Genomic DNA, 26,607 nt, shown 5'->3' on the forward strand with positions numbered 1-26,607 from the left:
TAAGCAAAAAGTTTATTTACATTCAGAAAATTTCACACCAAGATGAAAAGATAAGAATTACATGAGAGGAAAAAATGAGGTTCGGAATGAAATGACTCAAGTTTAGGGTAGCTGTGATGTCACTCACCTAACAGTGAAATCAGGAAGCCTGTAAAACTTGGGGATGTTAGCCACCTCCTTCCTGTTCCTACTTATTGTTCAATTTTTTTTAAACACTTGAGGACAAATTCCACCACCGTCATAGCCCATGGTGAGTACCTCCATACTGTGGATTTAGCTATATGGCAAGTAACTGTGTGACAAGTCAGGGTATGACTCTACAGCACAGTGACAGCTCCAGAGTGCATGGCAATACGCTAACCTGTACTCCAAGACTCTCACTGCGCTGTAGAAGTGTCCATACCGGACATTAGCATGGGGCAAGCTGGTGTGCTATATATTCACACCCTGACTTGCCATGCAGTAACTTACCATGTAGACAAACCCTAGGAGTCATCTAATCCAGTCCACAATAGATTTGCTTTTTGCACCTCCACTGTGTTTTTAGAAACACAGTGAACAAAACAAATAGGATATTCAAACTGAAACTTTCTCCTGCATTGTATGAATTAAAGGGAAGAAAAAATGGCTAAGCAATGAGAATTCCTCTTTTGCTTTACTCATAACTATTGAGATTACTGTGGCATCAAAATTTTAAATTGTGGCTTAATTAAGTTATCAGGGAAGAATAGTCTGATTAGAATACAGAGTCTGCCATAACAAAACAGGACAGGGAACAAAAAAGAGGTTGGAGTTGAAAATGGTTTTGAGTTATTACTTTGTTAAAATTTATCCTAATATGACACCAATTTTAATAAACATTTGGCAGTTTCTTCACTGTGTATGCATAGAACATTAAACCACAGTGATTTATAACATTCATTGGGACAATAATTTGGCCTCCAACCATATTACGGGCTTCTAATGCTATTTGCTTAAAAAACAAACAAGCTGTCAAATGGATAGCCTAGGTGCATGGAAAATGTACTCTCTTGATTAATTCCTTTAACAGTTACTTATGACTATATGTAATGAACTTTGATGCCAAGAAGATTGATTCTCTTAAAGGGTTTGTATTCATTACAAGATTAACCGATGATAGGCCATGTGTTACAGATAGTAGGTACTAGTGAACTACTATTAACAGCCATGGCTGTTCTAGCACTTTCAATTTAAAACTAGTATCCAGGGCTTTCAAGAGCATGTTAGCTACTGCCACACCAGCTTTGGCTTTCATTTATTTTAAAACTAAAAGTAAGCAGAGAATCAGTTTTTTAATGAACGGTAGCAATACACAGCAACAAATGGAAGAACAGAAGACCCCTCTAAAGTCAGGAATATAATTAAGCATCCATTAAAAGAGTACACTCATAGTTTGCCTGCAGCCAGCTTGCATTTAACTTGCAAAGTACAATTTTATTGTTATGCTACAAGTGAAACCCAAATTGATTTTTTTATCCTTATTTAGCCCCTTTCATCCAATGCTAATCAGCACTTTTCAAATATTTACTAAGCCTCTAAATATCCCTGGAAGGTAGAGTATATCCATTTTACATATCGGTATAGAGAGACATCTTCACTAGCCCAAGGTCACAGCGAGCTAGTAGCAATGCCAGAAAGATAACCTAGGGGGGTCCTTACTCCCAGTTCCCCGTTTTGCCCACTGAATGAGGACTGGGAGTACCGAAGCAAAAAGTCTATTGAGATTATCTATCCAAGGCATTTAACTCAGTTAACTCTTCAAGGTCTTTTTCAAGCAATACATTGTATAGTAAAAGCAAAGCCAAAAGGGTTCAAACAATTTTTTTAAGTTGCATTTCAGCCAATTACACTTTCTATGCTTTTTTGAAATTATTCTCTTTCTTGGGAAGTTTTTCTGGTGAAGTAAGTAAAAGCAAAACCAGACACCCCTTATTGTTGGCATTGATAATGAAACTAGAGCAGAGCAACTGTATGTTTACATTAAAGTCAGATACCAGTCAGATACCTACATTAAATCATAAGTGAGAAATGAGTTCTATACAGCATCTTTGTGCTTTGACTTGCTAGCACAAGTATCAGAGCCAACAGGCTTAGTGTCAGCTCTTGGATAGGTACAATAAGTGGATTTTATCAGAGATGCAACAGAAGACTCGAGCTTTTACCTTTTCCCAGTAGAAGACAACCTGACAAAGAGTTTATTAGTGACAGGAACAACTTTTTGGATGAACACTTGTTGATCATCACGCTCTCCAAATGGTCCTGTAGTTAGAAAGAGAAACTAAGTATTTCAAAACACATTACTCCAAAAAGTTATTGGCAAAAAAATTAACCATTCCTATCCTGTCTAGAAATAAAAATTACTCTCACAGATTCAGTCTGATTAAAGGAACCAGGAATCTACACTGATTCCTAGTTTAGCAAAACACCACACTACTTTTGCATTGTGATGTATAATTACTGATACGTCACAATGGAAAACCCAAACTGAAGGGTTACCCAATTATTTTGAGTAATTCTGAACTACCAAGGAAGATGTTCACTTTAGACTGTCAAATCAATTTGATGCATTTTTGTTTTTTTAACAGAAAATAAACCCATATCTGTGTAATTTTCCATTACTCTACTATAAAGGGTTAATTTGTTATGATGTACGGCAAGGAAATATTTATGGGATCTGAAATATGAGATGGGGTCCATCACCTCTTGGTCACGAATGGGACCAAATTTTCTAGGGTCTGATTTTTCATGATTGCTGAGCACCTGCACCTCCCTCTAATGTCAAGCGGAGATGCAGGGGCTTCATAAAATTGATTTTTTTTTTCCAGACCCATATTGACTGAAAAGTTCTTTACAGCTGTTTGGTAGCCCCTGTGAAAGAGGTTGGAGGCCTTAAGTCAATTACTAACAGATCGCCCATCACATTTTTTGTTTGTTTGTTTTGGGGGGGATGGGGGGGGAGCAGAAAGGGGGGACACTAAACTTCTTAACAGGAAACAACCAAGGGAACCTTGCTCTTGAAAGTGGATGGCATCTCCATGTGTAACATTTTGCACTAGTCCAAGACCCTACAATACCAACACCATAAAAAGTTAAGAGCAAATTGTTGTTGATCAGTATATGTATTACAAGAGTATCTGGGAAGCCTCAATCAAGGATCAGTGTTCTAGTGTGCTAGGTGCTGTATAAATAAAAGACAGTCCTTGCCTCAGAGAGCACAGTTTAGGATTATAACAAGAACTTTTGATGAATAAAAAAACAAACACACACAAATGAGGATGGCTTTTCAGTCTTGCTACTTGCCTACCCATTCAGTGTTCTGTAAAGAGCATCATGCCACATTATTAGTCTTCACATAGGGTTTTCACAATTCTGTTGGTTTTGTAACAGTTTCAATGTAGTTTTGAAATGTAATAGGAGTATAATATTAAATATTAGACTCACGTGCATAATCTTAATTTTTGTTTAATTTACAAAATGTGATAGCACATTGTGAAACAAACCCAAAAATCTCATGCAAATCAGTTCTAATGTATTCTTTCATAATCTCAATCTTGTTATCTCTCGCTATCAAAAAGGGTACATTAGGTAACCAACAGATTTCTAGGTAATTTATAGGAATCACAAGGCACAACTTCTCTTAAATGGGTCCCTCTGGGAAAAAACCACTTTGCCCAGTACTGTAAAGTGAGTCTATGGAAAGACAAATCAAATTAACTCTAGCTGGAATCAGTTTTCAAACAGGAATATTATAGACATGCTACAGTATTATCAAAATGCAAGCTGATTATGCTGTAATTACTCTGGTGTAAATCAGACTCACACACCTGATGTCAATGGAGTCACATGAATGTGAAGCGAGAGCAGAAATCAGGCTAAATGCCTCCAATGAACCTTCAAGAGCACAGTAGCCCTCCAAAAGTCCAGTACGAAGTAATGGAAAAACATTTTTCCTACCTATGTCATTTCCAGAAGAGTAACTACCATGGCTCTCTGTTTCCTCCAAGGACAAGATTTTGAATGAAGCTAAGGGAGTAGACCCTGGCTGTGTGGAAATCATTCCTCTGAATCGAGTCACTGTCCATGTCCGAACGTGGTTGTTGTCGGCACAAACTAGACAGAAAAGAAAAAAACCAAAACAGAAACATTGGAATATTTACAAGAGATGAAAGACTGTTTTTAAAACACCTTTTCATTTATAAGCCATAACATTTAGGATGTAATTAAAATTATCCAGGGTCTCAGAGGATCTCTACACAGCAACTAGACATCCGCGGCTGGCCTGTGCTAGCCGACTCAGGCTTGGGCTGTTTCATTGCTATGCAGACTTCCAGGTTCAGGCTGGAGCCTGGGCTCTAGGACCCTGCAAGGGTTTCTCTTTGCTGTGTAGACATACCCTCAGTAATTAAAAAAAACATTAACTTCTGAGCAAGTTCAATAAAATGCATTCAATCAAATTGCGATAACAAAATGAGAGGAAACTGTGGTCATCAACAGTTAAATTACTTATTTTGTTTTCTGAATCAAAATGCTTATGAAAGCCTTAAAAGTAGCAATACATTCTGAATAAATTTGGACTGTAAACGTTACAAACATTTGAAAAGTGGGTCCTGTGCATACTGCATGTACTGTACAACTCCTGACTTCTAACATAGTTTTGGCAGTGTGTTATAAAAGTCACGGAGCTTTTCTACCTTGGTTTTCCCATCTATAAAGTAGGAATAACATCATCTGTTTACTACCCTGCAGTGCTGTTGTAAGGTTTACTTAACATGTGAAGGTGTACATCTTACTCTTGTTGCAGTCCAGGACCATCCAGAGGATTCAGGGGGTCTGGGGCAAAGCAATTTCGGGGACGCCTTACATAAAAAACTGTTGTAATACTATAGAATACTATATTTTCGTGGGGGCCCCTGTGGGGCCTGGGGCAAATTGCCCCACTTGCCCCCCCCCCCGGGCGGCCCTGGTCCCTTCTGGCTTTAAAATCCAATTAAACCTACGTACTACAAATTATTTTAACACATGAAGTTAGTGTGTTTCAAAATGACTATTCAAGAACAAGCATCTTGGGCTAAATCTACACTTACCGCAGTGTGCAGAGTACAAACACTCCATCTGTAGCTACACGCCACAGTGAAAGGCTCCAGTGGAGGGGAAAGGCTCTGGCAGCTCCCTGTTGCTGGAGCCTTTCACTGTGGCAAAGAAAGGCTCTGGCAGGGGGAGGCAGCGAGGAAAGACCCCTTTCCCCGCTGCCTCTGCACTGCCAGAGCCTTTCACTGCAACAGAGAAAAGCTCCAGCAGCATACATTACACTGCTAAAAACAGCAATGTAGACGTAGGGGGCACTGCTTAGACATGTCGAGATCTGTGCAGTGTACAGGCGAGTCTCAACTTACGCGGGGGTTCCGTTCCGTTAGCGCGTAAAGCAAAAAACGCGTATAGTCAAAATTACATTGAGTTGAATGGCGGGTGGAATCGCCCGCACTACAGGTACAGTATTAAAATTGTTATTTTTCTCTTTTTTTTGTTTTTGCCGACCGCGTAAAGCTGAAATTGCGCATGTTAAATGCGCATAAGATGCAACAGACCTGTATATACCCTGGGGGTTCCAGCATATAAGGCACTCTGTTCTATTTGCCTAAGCCATGTCTCACCATCTACACTGCTCTTTATACCTGTGCTAGCTGGGTGTGAAGTGTCTGTACTCTACACGCCATTGTAGCCTTGCATGCACTGACCATTAAAACAAATGAAAACATATTTATTTCAGTCACATATTCAATTAAATTTGAGTTTATCTGAATGTGAGCATATTCAAATAAAGACATTTATTGCCTTTACAGCAAGGATTTACACACACACACACACACACACACACACACACACACACACACACACACACACACAGGAATTCATTTAAACACACAAGAATCATATTCTATTTTATGATTCTCTGTCCATGTGCAAGATACCTCCACCCAATTTACTTAACTGGAAATTTACAGCTATATGCACAACTGTTGGTTCTGATAATAGACTGGTATATGCAGAGAATTAGGTTAATTTAACCCATATTTTATTGCTGGTTTCAGAAATTAGTATCTTTTATTAGACATTTTATTTTTTTTCTGGAACAAGCTTATCATGAATTGCTGCAAATGGAATACAATATATTGTACAAATATTAAATGTCTTATAAAGACCAAGATTAGGACAAGCATATAGATCAGTGGCTCTCAAACTTTTGTACTGGTGACCCCTTTCACATAGCAAGCCTCTGAGTGCAACCCCCCTTATAAATTAAAAACACTTTTTTATATATTTAACACCATTATAAATGCTGGAGGCAAAGCGGGATTTGGAGGGCGGGGAGGGTTGACAGCTCGCGAGCCCCCATGTAATAACCTCACGACCCCGAGGGGTCCCAACCCCCAGTTTGAGAACCCCTGATATAGATAATTTTAACCCAATTCTTGTTGTACGCAGATGCTAAAAGGAGATGTAGTGTAACAATAGTATAATTAACGGAAATCTCCTTAAGTAAGTTTGCAATGCCATTAATTTTTTAGAAGTTTTTTTTTCTTAATATGCTGTTCTATACGCAATCTACTATGTTTAGTAATTCCAAATGATGGGATTTGAAGAAAAGGAGAGACAAGGAGCATGAACATTAGAAGAAATAGAAAAGGGAGAATGAGTGACACACACGTGCATCTGTACATACAAATAAGATTACCTGACACAAGGTGTTTCTCAGACAGCATGATCTTTGTAACAGGACTTCGATGAACTGTAAAGGTCTGAAAAAGTTGAGGGCCTGACCCAACTGTTTCAGGGTGCTGTACAATCACTCTTACTGCTCCGGAGCTGGTGCCATACGCAATCTCAATCCAATTACCACTTACACCTACGAAAGGCACAAACATTGAGATGTTTTAAACCAACCACCATTCCTCAAAGGGGGGGAAAAGTTACATCTGCAGATCTGTAACATTGAATAGCTACTTATTTTAGCACAAATATTTAAGTTCATTAGCAAGTGTAAATAACGTCCTAAAAAGGGTTAAATTAATTTTACCTACTCTGCAAGTATTTGCTATCTACTGTTGCGCAGTATGCCCCAGTGCATCCTGCCATTCCCCAAAACAAAACAAAAAAAGCATATGAGGGAAGAGACCAAGCAAATCCCAAAACACATACTATACGCCGGTTCCTTGCCTGTGGCCCCAAAGAGGCATTTCAGTGCTTTTTAGAATTTAGAAACATGGAGACTAGCACCTGTATTGGAAGATTTACTTCTCCTTGTGGGGGGAAGACAATTATATTAAGGAAGAAAAAATGTTGTATTAACAATACAGGTATGGGAAAGATAAACAAAAAAAAGTTGATGAAATGCCTAGATCTTCATCTGAAAAAATATCTGCATCCCACATTTAAAAGTAATAACTTTCATATATCAGAGTTTGTTTTGTGGTTTTTGCTTTATCTCCAAATGGTTATGACAGTTCATGAAAGAGTGAAGTATGAGCCAGTAACTTGAATGAAGTTTATCAATGATGTAGCATTATTTTTTCAGTAAAACACCATCATGTCTACAATATTCTGTTATACTTTTTTTTTTTTCTTCCTTAAGGCTGGGGATCACTCCATCTGTTCAAAACACACAAGATCAGAAGAGCAACCCCAAACTGTCAAGATTAATAGTGGGAACTTTGATCTGAACTCATGTTATGGTCTCTTAATGCCCTTTAATGCTTGGGTGCAGAGACTCCTGGCAAGCAACTTTGGCACAGTCTGACCAAACTGGAACAGGACACGCAAGACTGTGGCACCTTGTCCACATAGCATAAGGACCAAACTGATAAGAGTGTTGGTGCTTTTGAAAGTGAAGGACTTAAAGTGTAGAATAAGGTGCTGTGAATATCTTCCTAAAGAGGTCTGGGAATGCAACTTAATCCAAACCAATACTATCTGTCATTCCAAACCATAGTATATCCTTTCTAAAATATTTTTTTAATTAAATTCATGTCCAGGTTGACAGTCTGTACACCAATTTTAAGACTAATGAAAATTAAAATGACGATTAAACATGGATAACTGTTTTATAATGGAATATAGCATACAATCCTTAAGTAGCCTTATCAGTGCTACTGCTGTTAGACATCTAAAATACTTTTAAAATATGAAAGTGAAAGCTCTATGTGCAATGAGTTTCAAGGGAATGTAAATGATGCATGATACAAACTTGTCTTGGGTGTGAGGTAGACACTGAGTGCTGTAATGGCATCATTGGAGGGATCATGATAAAGTTCTGTCACCAGAAGATCATTATCCTTCATTCGCAAGGGAAACTTCTGCATATCTGCATAAAAAAATAAGTGATATCCAAATAAAAAACAGCAGAAATGTAAAGTCAGTTCATAATAATGATTACACTTATGAACAAGAGATAATATTCCTGTTAGGAATAATTATTTTACAAAATTGAACATTACAATATTAATTTTGCTGTTTTTGTTCTCACCAATGTAATATATAGAGCCATTGTTACAGCCCAGCAGTAGGAAAGATCCAGCAGTATCATAGCTGGTGATAGGGACAACATCCTGAACCTAGTACAACAGTAAATAAAATATAAAACATTAGTTCACCATTTTCTTTCAATTCTAAATGTAAGTTCATTTGCAATTTTCTTTGCTGTTTCTTGTAATATTTTGTTTTAAAAAAATCATTTTGATTCTTATACTGTGTGTAGCACCATACCACTATTTAAAAAACAACACAAAAAAACCCTTCCCACCACTGCCCCAGGTAGAAGTTTCAAAAGCTCTCAGCATATGCCTAACTCTTCTTCCATTGAAATCAATGGGAGTTCTACCATTGAATTCAATGGGGTAGAGTTAAGCAAGCACTGAGTGTTTTTGAAAATCCCACCCTAAATATGCACATACGGACACAGAGAGAAACATGGCAACTAAAAGCTGTAATTATTGTAAATCAGAATTATGATACTGTCAAAAGGGAAAATACCAACATTAACTATTTTAAAAAATTCAAGTTTCTGCTAGAGCACTGTTTAAATAGTACATTCTAACTTTTTATATTATATGTATATATATTTTAAAATCCTCAGAACAGATTTTTTTTTCCGTCTCCCTGCTGATTTTTAGCAAGGGAGAATTAATAAATTCAAGAGCAACCATTTCAAGTGTATTTGAGCCTATCCCTTCTCCTCTCCCGCCCTGTGGAAACTCCTGCCTGCCAGCCTCTCCAGCAGCAGCAATGTAGAGAAAGGGCCTCCCTGTCAAGTGATCTATGGAAGGAAAAACTGGTCTCTTCCAACTCCCATGTTTCAGTCATTTCTTAGCCCCACAAAGGGAGCTCAAGGGAATGAAAGGGGATCTCTTGTGTTCCAAGAACCCATTGGGTTCCAGTCCCACGCAGAGTCGGGACTACGAAGGCTGTTGTTTCCGAGTCTGAGGCCGAAAGAATGTCTCCTTTGCCTGAGATCCCCACGCAGAGACAGGATAATCAGCTGCTATGTTTCTCCCTGCCCCGTATGAGAGTGTGGTCATTATACTTGCACATGAGAAAGGAAGCTCAAGTCACTATAAAAAAAAAAAAAAAAGGTCAAACTGATTTTACATAGAGCACAGTCAAATGCACACCATAATTAAAAAAAAGATTTTCCCCTCAACCACTAGTTCAATTTCAGTCAAATTAGTTGCTGTCCAGCTATACTGAAAGAAGGGCAGAAGACACTTGATATGAATTTAATCAGGCCGCAACTTTATTAGAAGATGTCTGGAACTACCTGGCTGATAAAAGTGTACAGTGCAAGCAACTCCATGTTCATTCAAATAACTACCTGGAGCTTCCACCAGCTCCTGTTCATTTTCCATCCAGGTCCCCCATGGCTTGGACCTTACCGTCCACTCTCCCTCGTAGGAGAGTTAAGGTGGGCTATAAGAAAAAGGGGGTTGGCTCCCTGCCATACCAATCATAGGAGGCCCAAACAGCCTTCTCCCCGTCCCTCCCATTCCGTTCCGTTCCTTTCCTTTAACCAGCAGATCCTTTAACCATTTATCTGGTCATTGGATGCCTTCCCTATGGAGTACCTATACTGGATATCCACCCCACACTTACAAAATAAATTGCGACAGATAGTCTAACCACTTTTCCTCCTCACCATAATAGGTCCTCCCTGACACCCGCTGTGGGAAAGGAGAAAAAACTCCACTCCATCAAAGCCAATATGAGGTGAGGGGAAAATTCCTTCCCAGTCCCCCCCCAAAAAGAAACAACTAGTGCAATGCCCACAGCAAGACCTAACCCAACCTGATAGTCGCACCTTCAGGGGAGGGAGGGTGGATGGTGCCTTGCCTGCTGCTTGGAGAAAGGGATTCCAATGCCAGGGTGTGCACCTTTTAAAGGCTTCCACCTTTACGTTCCCAGGGGGAGTCAGTGCCGCCAACCTGACCACCCCCCATCTTTTTGCAGCAGTTTCTGACCTCCTTCCCACCCCTCCCCTGCCATAAAGCACTGCTACCTTCTTCCAGCAAGCCCGGACAACATCCATCCCCCCTGCTTCAGGTATGGGGATTACTTGTAACATTAATTAATGAAATTTTCAAACTAAAGGTATTGTTTTGTGAAGCTGATGGTGTCCTTTAAATCCCTTGGAAAAGAAACTATTTACATAATACCCCTACCACGCATCAATGCATAGGATAAAGAAAACATTTTCAATACAACTAGTTCTCGTTATTTTCTGTAATTCACATTTACTCAAACTCACATTTGGTTTACAAATAATCTGCAGAATTACAGCACTTTCAGATTCTCTGTTAGGCTTCACAAAAGAAAACAAAATATTAATTGAAGATTTCACTTTTCTTCCAGAGGGCAAACTTCCTCAGTACAGACTGCCAGAGTTAAAGGGGTGGGTTTATTTTATTTAGTTTAAGTGATCATTCCCTTTTCTTGCTTCTCTTCACCAGTATGATGCACAGTATCTGAGCTAGGTTTCAGCTTTATTCTCGGAAGGTGCTCAGATATTACTATGAGGAGTGCCAATATAATAACCTGGATAGATATTTTAATATTGAGCTACTGCACAAGAAAATTGAGCAACAACGTCAAGAATAGCAACTCATTTAGACAATTCTTTCATAGGATTAGTTGAAGTGCACCATGTCAAATTCTTACTATACACAGTAAAATGGGATACCAAAAGAATCACCACAAATAACTTGGTTTTTAAAAACCCACGAGTCCATACTTGGAATTCTTAGAACACTGCAACACACCTTCATAATGGTTCATTAGTCTCCCGAGTTCAGATATTTAAGAATAGAAGGACAAAAAACCCTTCGTTCCAACAAGCTTATCAAGCCAAACAATTACCCTGAGGTGCTCTCTACTGGATTGTATGTGACGAGCCTAGCAAGGAAGATAGATTACACCGGACCCTCGCTAGAACGTGGGGTTTTGGATCCATCCGTGGTCCTTCATTAACGCAGGGACTGCGTTATACCAGGGAACGCATCACCATGGATTCCAATTAAGGTAATTACATTTGGGATTCATGCACGGTCCCGCGCTATAAGCGGATTCGCGCTATATAGACGCGCGTTCTAGCGAGGGTCCGCTGTACTACAAGACATCAAGCAGTTACCACTATTGCAAGTGGAAGAGAGTAACAATTCCATCAGAAAGTGGGTGGCAACTTGTCAAGGTAACAGCTAAACCACCTATCGTAATCATCTCTGTACAATATTCCTGCGACGGTTCAGAAGACATCTAAAGAATCTAAAGGAAGACACTGGCTGTTTCTTGAGGACTTCCAGAATGCTACTAACAGTGCTTGTGCACAGACAGAAATTACAAATATCCTGATACTGTAAAGAAAAACATGGAGCAAGAAAAATAGGCTCCACATAGTGAACCGACCTGAGCAGCAAAACAGGCCACAACAGAAGGAACTGTATAGGGAAGGAGAAGTGTGTGTTTAGAAGACAACTGAGACTCAGAAACTGTAATTATAGACAAATAAATGTCCTATGTGGGGCAGAATACTCCAGTCATCTCTCAGGGAGTTCAGGTTGCTTTCCCTGACCTCCAACCAAGATGTGTCTGTTAGCTTGTGTGGGTTTTTTATTTGCATTAGACCAGAGGTCGGCAACCTTTGGCATGCGACCCCTCAGGGTAATCCACTGGCGGGCCACAAGACATTTTTATGTTGACCGTCCGCAGGCACAGCCCCCTGCAGCTCCCAGTGGCTGCAGTTCGCCATTCCTGGCCAATGGGAGCTGCGGGAAGCCATTGGCCGGGAATAGTGAACCGCGGCCACTGGGAGCTGTGGATGGTCAACGTAAACAAAATGTCTCACGGCCCGTCAATGGATTACCCTGATGGGTCACATACTGAAGGTTGCCGACCCCTGCATTAGACATTCAAATAAAAATAAGATGGAGGAAAACTGTAGCAGTAACCAACAGAGTCAATGGATACAGGCCCTGCTATGTGACGGGGTATAATCTACTGTAACCAAGTGAGAAACCAGGGGGAGGGTGAATCTTACCAGGTCTCCTCTGTCTCATCTTTATTACATTCTGTGCCTGGTCTACACTAAGGACCATTTACAATCAATTCTCACCACAATTAACACCAATTCAGTTGCATCTTTTTGGCAATGTTGGGAGTCCTGGAGTATGTGGCTGGTATTGGCAACATGTCAGCTCTGTGTCAACTAAACCCGCCAAAAAACATGGTGCTGGAAAGGACTGCCAACGGCCCTATATTAGAACTATATTAGCCCTCCTTTTATTGTTAATATTGGCGCAAACAATATGAATTTTCTGTAAAAATTCCCTAGTATAAACAAGAAAGGAAGAAAGAAAGGGAATTACAGTAAACAAGGCAAGAGATGATGACGGCATGGAGAAGTGGTCATGTGTTGGGACAGAAAGGATTAAATGGTAAGGGAATAAATTAGCATTTGAATTACACTGTGAAGTGGTAAATATTAGTATTGTTGTTGAAAAAGTGTATAACCTCAATGAAGCTATGCCAATTTGAGCTAAGGATATGGCCTGCTGAGTGCTAAATTCTCTATTATGCTTATTAGAATGCACAGTGCAGCAAGGTACACAAGTGCAAATCTTCAAGCTTCTGAAAAAGTTTCAGACTAAGGGCTTGTCTACACTGGCACTTTACAGTGCTGCAACTTTCTCACTCAGGGGTGTGAAAAAACACCCCCCGAGCGCTGCAAGTTTCAGTGCTGTAACGTGCCGGTGTAGACAGTGCACCAGCACCGGGAGCCACGCTATTCCCCTCGTGGGGGTGGTTTTTTTAGAGCGCGACTACACAAGCCAAGTTAGAGTGCTGCTGTGGCAGCGCTTTAACGCTGCCAGAGAGTCTTCAGTGCCCTAACTCGTCCATTAGGTCCTGGCAGATAAAAATATTAGGTATTTTAGTGGTTATACTATTTTCTCATCATTTCATGCTATTTATCCAAGTAAATCAGCTAAAGAAGGAAGCATCTGTTGTAATATGCTTTGAGATCTACTGATGAAAAGTGCAATACAAGAGCTAGGTACTATCATCTGTTGTAAAGACTTTTGCCCTAGTCTACATTCTAATAAAACTGAATTTCGATGGCCACCTCCGGTAGCAAGAATGGATGAAACTCCATTAAACTCAGGAATACCACAAATTAGCATATCTACAGTAAGCTTACTATAGGTTCTTTCCATTAGCTGGCCACGGGGGGGAAGTCATACTAAGTAATGGATTGTTCACAAAAACAAACACAAACAACACTGAAGGACAAATTTGTGACCTCTATTAAACCACGTCTGAAGCTGATTAAAACAGAAATCATGAGGAGACTTTCAAAAGGTCCAAAGAACTCAACTTACTGGGACCTCCAATAAACCTAGCAGAGTAAAATTCATTCTTTATGATGTGCCAGTGCTGCTGTCTCACAAACAACATTTTTCGGTGCTCCTATACAACAGACACTTGTGTTTTTCCTCAACTTGGATTGACCACAAAAAGCAACATTTTCAGACCCTGGCAATTTTTGATTTGGTCAAATTAATCCTTTTATAGCACAGCTGGATTCTCTGCCAGCTGCCTAAGGCTGTCTACACTACGAGTTAGGAGTATTATTTCCCTGCTCATGTATACACAGTCACGCACTAGCGAGTATAAGTAACAGAGTAGCTGTGGTAGCAAGGGTAGTGGCAGTGGAGGGACGGCTGAGCTGTGCCGAGTACATACCCACTGGTTTCAGCTGGAGTACTGTGTCCAATTTTGCTCACCAATGTACAGAAACTAGAAAGGATCCAGAGGCAAGCGACAAAGATGATCAAAGGGATAGAAAGCAAGCCATCTGAGCAAAGGCTGAAGGAACTGGGCATGTTTAGTTTGCAAAAGAGGAGATTAAGGGGCAGGGAGGAGGGAGACAGGATAGCAGTCTTCAGACACTTGAAAGGCAGCTATAAAGAAGATGGAGAAAAGTTATTCTCTCTTGCCATAGAAGGTAAGACAAGAGGCAATGGGTTCAAATTACAGCCTAGATGATTTAGATTAAATCTCTGGAAAAGCTTCCTAACTGTAAGAACAGTAGGACAATGGAACAGACTGCGTAGGAGGTTGTGGAATCTCCTTCACTGGAGGTTTTCAAAAGGAGGCTGGATCGCCATCTGTCTTGGATGGTTTAGACACAACAAATCCTGCATCTTGGCAGGGGGTTAGACTAGATCACCCACTAAACTGTGGGTTGGGACCCCAAAGTGGATCATGACTCTATTTTAATGGGGTCACCAGGGCCAGCATTAGACTTGCTGGGACCCAGTGCTGAAACTGAAGCCCCCAAGGCGGCAAGGCTCGGGCTACAGCCCACTCTCCCTCCAACTAAGGCGGCAGGGCTCGGGCTGTGGTCCCTTCTCCCCACACCTGAGGTGGCAGGACTCAGGCTCCGGCCCCCCTCCTGGGGTCATGTAATAACTTTGTTGTCAGAAGGGGGTCAAGGTGCAATGAAGTTTGAGAACCCCTGGACTAGATGACCCTTAAGGTCCCTCCTAACCTTATGATTCTATGTTTGTATTCAGCACAGCTCCATTGCCACTACCCATGTGACCGTGGCTACACTGCTATTTCATACTTGCGCTAGCTCAAAGAGAGCTACCACGAGCATGTGTACACGAGCAGGGGGATCAGCCTCCCAGCTCATAGCATAGACATAGCTTAAGTGACCAAATGATGAGCAATTTTTACCTGGTAGATGAGAACTTGAGATACATCTAGAAATAAAACTAAAATTACATGACAACAGTTCCTACTTGCATAAGTGACTAGAAATGAGCCACTGAGAATTACTATTTGGCAGACTGAAATCTTTATGTGAGCAATTTAATATAGTGTTGCCAATTTAAAAAATTGAAAACAACCTCCTCTAGCTGTTTACACAGTACTGATTTTCATTGCTAGATTATCTAATGCCTATAACCTTCTTGCTATATCATATGCCATCAAAATCTTGCCTGGGGAATGAGCATTAGGGAAAGCCACCTCAGCTAGTCTGCCCCAGTCTCTGAGACTCAGGGAGGAGATGCCAGAATCTATTATGGATACAGAAAAAATTATAACATCCTGAGGAGGAATTATATAAAATGCATAAGGATCTCTCTTAGCTAGAGGGAGAGTGGCTGGAAGAGAAAAAACTTCCTTAAAGTAGAGCTTGAACTATGGGCAATTCAGAAAGAAGGGATGGGAAAGCATCGACTAAAAGATGACTTATAAACACAATAAATACTCCATCCTCTTACATCAAGATCACAGGACACTGTAACCCCCCTGCCCAATGTAACTGAGAATGGCTCTCCCAAAAAAGGCAGAACAAGAACCTACTGAAGCACAAAGTTTAAATGATTTTTTTTGTATTAACGACTGTGGGTTGCGAGGAAAGTATTGTATGTTTTCTAGTTTGTGAAGTAGGACTACAAAAGCCCAAGAACTAGCACTGCATTTTAGGAGCATGCCCACTGTAAGTGGAAGTACATTCTGTTGGCTTTACATAACACATTGTACAAGGTTATAATTTGCATTCCCTTTTCTAACTCAAAAGGGAGTAACTCATGTCTTTGCATAGGCTTTCTTTGTATGTTCCAAATCTAGTTAATTTAAAAAAAAAAACCCTGAAGAGTAAGGGAAATAAACGGTGACATCTACTTTACGAAAACGTCTTCATTTCCTTAATTTATGAGGTCTTTTCCTTTATGCTATCTTTGGGAGTCTACGTGCTCTTGTGAAAATTTGCTGTTCCTTTTCAATGAGAAATCCTGTTGCTATAGACATAAAATTACCCACTTTTAAATTTAAGTACTACAATCAGGAACCCCATTTTGGTCTCGACCAATTATTTTTGCCCTCGCAATCTTCAAAGGCTTTACCAGCAAGTTCTTTAATAGGGTCTAAGAAATATGTTTTACTGCCAAAAGTAGGTGATCAAAAAGTATAGTTAATTGTTTCATAAATTTATATTAACTTATTGATTTCCAGAATTTGCAAATTGATGTCCCAGAAGCCTGTGTGACTAACCCTCAAGAACCAGAGTTCTGAGACAGCTGCGATTCAGAATTCGGACACAGAATTACACAAGGGTCGGGGGGGGAACCCTTTTACATCTTGATAGGGATAGTGAAAGTTGTCAAAAATTCCCTTCCTCACTAAAAATAAATCCCACTGACACCAGAAGGGAACCTCAACCAAATTCTTGTGACAGCCCAAGGACTCTAGCAGCTGTTACAGGTAGTGGTCTGCTGAGGAGAAACAAAAGTCTTAGGCTTGGTCTACACTTACCCCCCAAGTCGAAGTAAGGTACGCAAATTCAGCTACGTGAATAACGTAGCTGAATTCGACATACCTTACTTCGAACTTACCGCGGTTCAGACGCGGTCCACACGCGGCAGGCAGGCTCCCCGTCGACTCCGCGGTACTCCTCTCGTTGAGCTGGAGTACCGCAGTCGACGGGGATCACTTCCTGGTTCGATTTATCGCGTCCAGACCAGACGCGATCAATCGAACTCGGAACTTCGATCCCCAGCCGCCGAACTAGCGCGGCAGTGTAGACCAGCCCTTAGAAACCAGACTAGGAACAGTGACCATATTAAATTGCTATACGGAATGGCAACTTTAACAAAGCCTCTTAAAAGATACTTATAATACACTGCTACCGCGCTATAACATGACCCGATATAACACGAATTCGGATATAATGCGGTAAAGCAGTGCTCCGGGGGGGGGGGCACTCCAGTGGATCAAAGCAAGTTCAATATAACGCGGTTTCACGTAGAACGTGGTAAGATTTTTTGGCTCCCAAGGACAGCGTTATATCGAGGTAGAGGTGTACTACCAGAGCAAAATCACGTGGCACAGTGCAGAGAGCTGCAAGTTCAAATCTGGACACTCATCCACATACTTCAGAGGGAGAGAATATTGATAATTACTCAGTTAGCAGAACTGAAAAAAATTTCAAATTCTTGCCTTGCAAACACACCTATCTATGAGGTCTGAAAATGAAAAAGGAAGCAAAGGAGGGAATATGAAGAAGCCAATTCTTTTTCCTAAGTTGACAGTTCCTTTCACCTTGTTCCACCAGCATATTTTGTGAAGCTTTATCCTAATCAAAAAGTGGCATTACTTCAAAAATATCTCAAATGGTTTCTTGCATTTTGCATGGTGTCAATTTAGATTTTAAAAAGGCCTTTGAGCTTGTTTCATTTGATGCAAACATATTAGGTCAGCCTTCACTATGTAACTAAAGAACTGTGCCGCGTTGGTTGCCTTTTTGCGCTCTCTGTGTTATTCATTGGCAGGATTGTTGCTAAAGGGCCAAATCAGAACTTAGTCAACTAGTGCTATGGCAGTCGCAGGAGTGAGCCTCAGGTCTGTTCTGCCACTTGAGATTTGCAAGACAGCCTCTTGGATTTCATTACATTCTGTCCCTACGTTGTACCATGGAGACATTCATCTGGCTGTGTTACAAGGTTTGTTTCTTGCATGAATGCCCAACTCTTCCCTCAGTCTTGTCTGGAATCCAAGAATCTCTATTCCTGTTGTCAGAATGCATAATATGTATAAAAAAAAAAATCACAGCACATCTATGGTGTATATAGATATAAAATAGATGCTTTTGAGGCATGGTATACAGTGCTATCAAAGGAAGAGTCTCAGTTTGTGCCATACTTTTCATGGTCCCAAAAGATTTGCAAACTCACATCTGAAGTTTTGGATATGCTCCTCTGAGAACTGCGGCCACTTTTCATTGTAATATATTAAATTTCCTATTGGAACTACATATGAGTTCAAGCATGGGGTCCCATTAGGAAAACAAAGCTTTTAAACAAGTGGTAGTGGCTAAGGGAGGAAGGTTCTGAAGACACTCATGGATGACATTTAATATTTTTATATGCCTAAAAGTTCTCTTTTTATTTAAGAGCATAAAGAAATGGAATGCTCAATAGTATTATATTGAGATAAACTCTGAAAAATTCTGAGACAAAATACCTAAAGGCATGATGCTTAAAGATATCAAAATGATAGGCACAAGTCAGTCTTACAATATTAAAATGCTGATGTAAGAAAAATAATATTTATGCATTATCTGAAAAAAATGGACTTTGTTCTTGTTTCCTCATAAAACATATCAGTTTTTGATAAATACCGATGTATTAATAAAATGCTTCAATTCAACACACCTGCCAGTGCTGAGTCACAGCATTCCATACTCCCACCTTCCCTGTATGACTAGTAGCCACCAGCTGGTTGCCAATGAAGAAGAGGGCATCTACAGGGACTCCAAGACTGAACACTCCTATAAAAAACAGAGAGTCTATGAAGCTTGTTTTCAGAATAAATACAAAAAAAGAAAAACAGTAAAGATGGAATCTCTCTATCCTCTCTTCAGACATATAATGAATTTAAACTACTTTTACTTCAACATGCAGTAATCTGCTGATGCAGTCAATGTTTCTTTTTGGGGAAAAGTGATGTTGCAAAATAATAATAAATTCCTTGTTCCTCTTAGCCACCAGTATCCTAAGGCCTAAAATCATTTATGAACACCAACTAATGAAGGATCAAAATACTGTACTAAGCTCTAATTTGAAAACAAGCTCTAATTTATAAACGTACAGTTAAGCTGATCAGAAGTGCTGTCCACAAATAACGAAGAGCTTACACAAATTTGGCAAGCACTGTCAAAAACATAACTAATAGCGATATGAAGGATGCATGATATTGTCTTTTGAACAAATTCTTTTAGGAATATAATGATCAGAAATTAAAACAAACTGGTTTCCTTTTTTGCTATGGAAGCCACCTCTGTACCTAAATGAACTATTACAGGCAAATATAATTAAGCAAAAAAAAGATATCACTTTTACTTCTTTCTACATTGCAGAAAGATGCGTCTTGTGGTTATTATATTACTAGGAAACAGACTCCAACGGACACACATTTATAACTAATTCTGAAAGATGTACTTATCAGAATACACTGGAAGATCCCTTACAATGAACATGATTTTTGCAAGTGCCCAGATTTGGCTTTTGGAAATTGTTTTTGGTGGCATTTGACCAATCGTCACAGTAATTCCTGCTTCTAAGTCTAAAACATCTCTTCATGATCAGCCAGTCATAGAAACTGCAATTGCTTAACAATGAAGATTAACACTGTCAAAAAATAACAGCCAAGCATGCATGAGCAACTCAATAATAAAATTAACAGTTTGCTCAAAAAATATCAATATAAGAGTCGTTCAACCAATAATTAGGATATTTGAAGCAGTACTATAGAAATAATAGGCCCTTATTTTTTCCTTCTTTCAAGTCTTACACCTAACTGGTCCTGTCTAAATACCTTTTTCTACACATTTCTCACCACTTCACCACCACCCACTATGAGTGTTACTGGTACTTTCACTAACATTCACCCATCACTACTCCGATTACTGGAAGTTAATCAGTACTGAGATCAAAAGAGGCTCAAAAGACAAGAAACTGAGATGAAGCTTTGATGTTCGAATTTTTTTGAATTCTCATTGTTATCACATGAATAGGGAACTGAGTCAACCTACATACTGCAGCTGACTCATTTCACTTCACTGCAACACTTATTATTTCCTTCTAGTGGCACTAAGATATCACAATGGCATTCAGGCCAGGTCTACTCCATAAACTTACATTGGTATAACTACGTCACTCAAAGGTGTGAAAAATCCACACACCTGAGCAATGCAGTTATACCAACCTAATCTTCAGGGTAGCTGCACTATGTCAACAGGAGGGCTTCTCTCGTGGACATAGCTACCGCCTCTTGCAGAGGTGGATTAACTACGCTGACAGGAAAAGCTCTCCCTTCGGAGTAGTAGCATCTTCACTGAAGCGCTACAGTTGCGCAACTGCGCCGCTGTAGCATTAAGTATAGAACTGCCCGCAGTCTCTCATTCAGGGTCTAATATGACTGGTACTGACTGACAAGCTTAAATGAGTTTACTATAACATTTAGTATGAAATCAAATTTTTTTTGAAGAGCCACAGCAAATCAACATTGAAGAGTTTTCATAATTCTCCAAGTTTGTTTTCTTGGGGGTGATTTGGTAGGATGCTTGCCAGCTAGATCAACCAGACAAGAAGGAACTCAGCACTAAATACTGTAGGGTTGTAAGCATAAAACCTATCTTCTTTCATTATAAAACTGCTCATTAGGATACGTACACTGCCAAGTAAGGAGTTTCTCAATGTATAGTTGTCTACTGTACTGACATTTACAGTAAGTTACACAAAGATCTTATACAGCCACTTAAATGTTTTAATAAATAATGTAGTGGCATATCTCCAAGAGTTGTGCAAATGCCTCTACTAAAACTCAACAGAAATCTCTTGAAGAGTATTTAAACACTGGAAATCCCCAAAAAACCTTTATTTGGATAAATTCAAATGTCAAAAATCAAGATGCCATTTCAAACAAAAGAATAATAGTCTACTATGCTCTATGATGGCAGTCAGTAAGCTTTTTAAACACTAGTGCTTTAATTATGATGCCAAATGATTTTTCAGGTCATGGGGTATCATCTCTGATGCAGATTATATTCAGCAGTACCAGGCACATAAAAGCAGGCAATAATAAAAAAAAAAAAGGGAAACAACTAGAATTGATTACTCCAGAGAAGGATAAGGTTCAGGGAAATCAAGGAAGACAGCTTGAATGGTCTGAAGGAATTTAAAGTGTCACTCCTGCTTAGGCTCAACAATCTTGACAGCCATCTACAGGGAAGACGATGGTATAAGTAATGACAGGTTCCTGTCTTAAGGGGCCCTCTCAGTAAAACACTGCTTATAGCAGCAATCCAGCAGTGGTGTCCTACGTAAGTAATATTGAAAGGAGTACAGCCTCTGGGAGAGCTCTATCATGGAGATGCCAGCCCTTGCAATTTTCTGTGGATGGTGTTGTCAGCTTCTGAAGAGCATTTGTAACAACAAATTGTTTCTTTTACAGGACATGGAAAAACTACTGCCTCACTATCCCAAGGCAGGGCTTCAAACATTTGACTCTGCAAGAGAAATAGGCCAGTAAAACTATTTTATTCTCGTGTTACTGGATTCCTTAGTTTAACTGAATTGGGGGAAGTGGGGAACCCCACACATTTGAGTTATAATAGCAATTTAAAAACGGAAATGTGGAACACTTAGTTCGTAACATTGACAAACACACACAATACAGATGGCCAGAATGTTTCAAATAAAAGGAAATCTATTTTTTTTTTCAAGACATGGAATTTTTCATAAACATTTTGATTTTTCCAAAGTTTTCCCATGTTCAAAAATATGATACCAAAAACAGTTAGCCTGTTGGTTGCTCTGCAAAAAAAAAAATTTTTCTTGATTTCTGTTTTTTTGTTGTTTTAGTGACACTAAATTTTAACTGGTCAACTCAGACACATAGCAGGATCTTTTCAAATCTGAAATATTGTTATAATAATTTTCAGATCTTAAAATAAAAAATCTGTTTTCAAAAAATGTTCAAAACAAAAGCTATACTGTTATATAACCATAAAAAATGTTTTTGAATTCCTGCCTGTGGAATATTTGAAGATCCGAGATAAAAACAGAAAAAACTTTGCAGGTAAAGTGCCAGCTTATGAGAAAATTTTAACAGTTAAATTAACCCAAAAATATTCATGTGCTGACATAAGCTGCAATAGTGTAGCTGTGCTATACTGTGGCAGCTACAGCTATATTTATAAAAGCACCCAAGACTTCTCAACCAGTTGGCTTAAGAGTTTAACATTTTCTTTGAAAAAGGAAGGGTCGTATAATGGAATATCTAAGAGACCCTTCCATGCTCACTGATGGGAGAGAGGAAATCTAAGAAATTTCTATTTTTAGTGTGTAGAATTATGCTGTCTTACATCTTTCAGAAATGTGGCTTTTATGATGGCAGCACTGCTAGTTTCTTAGTATTACAGGATACTCTATTTTAATTTTTCTTAAAAGGAGAAAAACCTTAAAAAAACCTAGATGATGTTTTATGCTAATACCTGCACTCTGTCTTATTAGTGATTAGAAAGCCAGGTGAATTTGGGATAGAAAGAGCTGGGTTCTATTCCCCATCCTGCCACAGAGTTCCTGCGTGACCTTGTGAAAGACACTTCAGCTCTCTGTGCTTCAGTTTCCCCACCTGTCATAGAAGGATGATAATGCTTCCTCACTTCTCAGGGCTGCTGAAAAGCAATATTCATTAATTTTTTTAAAGTGCTGAGATACCACTGTGAACATCAAGAAAAATTAAATATCCATGAATACAGATAAACCTTTCTCTTGCATTTTGGAATGCACGTTTTAAAGTAAATTTTGTCTTTATTTTAAATAAGCCAACCTGAACGGAAACTCCCAAATATTTTAGACCATATTTAATAATTTCACATCAATTACATTAGTTCCCATCATATCCTAGGTCTTAGTATTTTAGTGTTAAAAGGAAAGAGCGATAGAGAATTAACTGAACAAATTTGCAGCCAATTTCAGAAAAATGTCTAAATTAACAGATTACAATTATTCTTGGTACTAAACTTATTAAATTAAATCTATGGTGATAGTACTTTATGGCTGGAGGAAACAGGTTGTCACTATCTTTCAAACCATGACTTACATACCACTATTGGAATTGAGGATATTCCCAATTACCATCCTCTCCTCTTTCCCCAAAAGCCCATTATTCATGTTTTTAAGCAATTACATATTTTAATAAATCAGACAAACCATCACTCACAGCTGTACTAAGCAATGTTTGTTTCTCTGAAAACCTTTTCCATATTTATATGACCTCTAGTGTTGTGAACCTTTTGGTGCTAAACCGTTTGGGACCCAGTACTACATGCCCACACTAATTTAATTTGTATTTTTGTTTAAAATGCTGACTACTGGTGGCAAATAGCTGTCTCCAAAATTCTATTTAGGAACTGCATTTTATAAGATTAGCAAAAGCAGACTTAAAAAAAAAATCGATCTAAAATATGACCTACTGTAAAACAAAGCAAGAAAAAAAGAAGGATAAATTGGCAATCCTTTTAGGGTGTACCTAATCTGCAATAAAAGACCCGAGGCTAGCTTGTGTCAGCTAACTTGGGCTCACAGGGCTCAGGATGCAAACTGCAGTGTAGACTAATTCAGGCTCTGAGATCAACCCACCCTCCTCATCAGGTTTAGGAGCCCAGGCTCCACACCGAGCCCAAATATCTACAATGCAATTTTTAGCCCAATACCCCAACCCCTGCGAGCACAAGTCAATTGACCCCAGCTCTGAGACATGCTGCCATTGGGTTTTTTATTGCAGTGTGGATGTACCCTTAGCCTTTCACCTCAAAGTCTTCTGTTCAAATCCAACTTGCAGTGCTAAAGAACTGAGTCTAATGGATTGAGTTAAACTCTAATCCATGTTGTCAGATTAAACAAGCTACCAATGACACTTTAACATGAATGATGGCTCTCAATTGCCTCTGCCCAATAAAGAGACTGATTTTTGGATTGTATTTCTTTTCACTCACTCAGAAGGAAACATCTCCAGATCAAAATGAAGGGCAGAAAGGTACACATAAAAATTCTAATATTAGATTGCTGTACCAAAATTCATTTTTTATTAAGTCTGTGTAAATGTTTGTTATGAATTATCCAGTCAGACTATATGTGAAACTATGTTTTTATGGGTCCGAAGATATTAGCAGTAAGACATCGTCACACAAAACTGTCATACCCACCAATTTCACTCCCACTTCCGCCATCCTGAATGCTCCACAGGATGATGCTACTCTCAGAGGCAACAGCAACCATCTTATCTTTGTCCCCGTGTGGACCTCCAACGACCTTGGCATTCAGAGCTACTCGTTCGATAGTCCAATCCAGATATGGACTTGTGAAAACCTGTTGCCATCCTGAAGATTCTTTGATTCTGGGAAGGATGAGAATTAAAAAAAAATACACTTTCCAAACAGCCTCAGTTTGGAGTTTGTACCTATAGTCAGTCTTACATGCCAATTATATTTCCTTTAAGTTATAAAACAATATCAAATAAAGGATTCTGATATTAATATACTTTTCACAGGCCTACAACTACAAAATACAGGAATGCTGGATTAAATACCGTGTTAAAGGTTAATTTATTGGGCCTTGGTACTGCAGAAGATATGATCTTCTGCTAGGCAGCCTCAGAAAAGTAGGTGATATTGTGAGATGCAACACCCAGCCAGAAAGAAACAAGTAAAGGATGGAATTTTAGTCTTATTGTCCTGATTTTGCCAGTTTAAGATACATCTTTAAGGTTCTGCCCCCACCCAACAATTCCTAGGGATCCTACTCATGCTCAACTGAATGTGAATCATACAAAACACTGATTTATGTATAATTGTGCTACCTAATAAATACACCAATCTCACTATAATTTCTACTCCATTTCTATTTTCTGCCACTCTGCTACACTGTGTGATCTAGACTGCATGACATTGCCTAGAAACCTTAGTTCTAAATAATTCTTTGCCAAATGCTTAGAGGTTTTCTTTGTAAATCAACGTTACTGACACACAGTGCAATGCAGAAAACCGTGAGAAGGGATGTAACACACAGACGGTAGAGGGAAAGAACACCAGTAAATGGAAAAGTGAAACAAAATTGGAAGTGTAACAGACAAAAAACAGAACACTTACAGAAGAAAAAACATTGAAGAGTAAGGCAGAATAGAAGAAAAAGATGATTAATGAAACAGTACACAAATGTTATAAAACATTTTTGATTAAAAATGTAAAATACTTAGAATGGACCATTCTTTAAAAATTACAAGAAGCAAGACATAATATTGCAGTTCTTATTTAAAAAGTCTGTATTTTCACTTTTACACCCTCAAATTTCAATCTGACGTAATTTTACAGTAGAGTAAACCAAATCCCACCTTGAGTCCCTATTTAAATGCTGCATAGCTTTTAATGAGAAAAAAAAAAAACTTTTGTAATTAATTTGTAATTTACTCCACTTGTCACAGCAAGAAGGCAAAAACACAAGAGGGTGTTTTAACACTTTTGAGTTATTTATTTTCTAGTCTGAAATTAACAAATCTATTTGCCCACATATACAACAACAAAATATATATTAAAATGAGTAAAAGACAAGGATGAGCCCTGGAGAAAACACACAACTTAATGGAAGTTGTATTCTATTTATCTAGGGAAGATTTTGGCCTACTAGATCTCATTCACAACCCAAGGCTCTATATCAGCCTAGTTTAAGCCAAATGGGGGTACCTCTTTCCCTTGAAATGTTAGGATCAGTGTGCTTGGTGAACGCAGCTCCTGTATTACAATAATTTTAGGCGTTTATATTTTTATTTAAATTTATGTAATTGAATGTTTTATGACCAAATAATATGTAAATGACCATCTTGGACATTTTTTCTGTTTATCTGTATGCTGCTTTATTACTGGCTTGATCAATCTAGGCCAGTGGTTCCCAAACTTTAACAGCCTGTGAACCCCTTTCACTAAAATGTCAAGTCTCGCGAACCCCCTCCTAAAAATGAGTATTTCTAGGGATTTTCTCCTTTATCTGAGTATAAATTATAAAAGCAGTGATCTTGGAAATATAAAATTTGTTTTTATGACATGCTTATTACACACTATTTATTATTAATTATTATTTATCATTACAATATTTTTATTACATTATGAAAACAGCAACACTCTTCCAAGATCTCACTTTCATAGCTGGTATCACTTTGAATAAGCCTGTTATAAGACAAGGCTCCTATGTTTCATCAAGGAGTATCAGATGTGAAACAGCATGAAGGTATTTAAAAAGCCAACTCAAAGAGTTCCTCCTACACAAGCATTCAGGTCTTGAGCAGTTCAGGCAAATAACGCACGTTACAACAAAGCTTAAAAACTTGTTCTTCATAATAATTTTAAAAACAATACTAGCTGCCTATTTAATTTTAAAAACAGCAAAAAATATCCACCTCCCTTTCCATTTCTTATAA

At 38.9% G+C, this 26,607-nt stretch overlaps 1 protein-coding gene across 4 annotated transcripts in view; it reads right to left on the bottom strand.

Moving 5' to 3' along the window:
• KCTD3 (potassium channel tetramerization domain containing 3) overlaps window positions 1–26,607 on the bottom strand; it is a 59,264-nt gene that overhangs the window by 2,865 nt on the left and 29,792 nt on the right. For all 4 annotated transcript variants that reach the window (XM_026657667.2, XM_026657665.2, XM_026657664.2 and 1 more), the window contains 7 exons: window positions 24,344–24,534; window positions 18,786–18,901; window positions 8,543–8,630; window positions 8,264–8,380; window positions 6,755–6,925; window positions 3,976–4,131; window positions 2,184–2,280 (listed from right to left, as the gene is read on the bottom strand). In XM_026657667.2, the coding sequence (XP_026513452.1) occupies window positions 2,184–2,280; window positions 3,976–4,131; window positions 6,755–6,925; window positions 8,264–8,380; window positions 8,543–8,630; window positions 18,786–18,901; window positions 24,344–24,534 (936 nt within the window). The remainder of the gene's footprint in view (window positions 1–2,183; window positions 2,281–3,975; window positions 4,132–6,754; window positions 6,926–8,263; window positions 8,381–8,542; window positions 8,631–18,785; window positions 18,902–24,343; window positions 24,535–26,607) is intronic.

This window comes from Terrapene carolina, unplaced genomic scaffold (assembly GCF_002925995.2).
Source record: "Terrapene carolina triunguis isolate 2854851 unplaced genomic scaffold, T_m_triunguis-2.0 Scaffold262, whole genome shotgun sequence".
Taxonomy (NCBI): domain Eukaryota; kingdom Metazoa; phylum Chordata; order Testudines; family Emydidae; genus Terrapene; species Terrapene triunguis.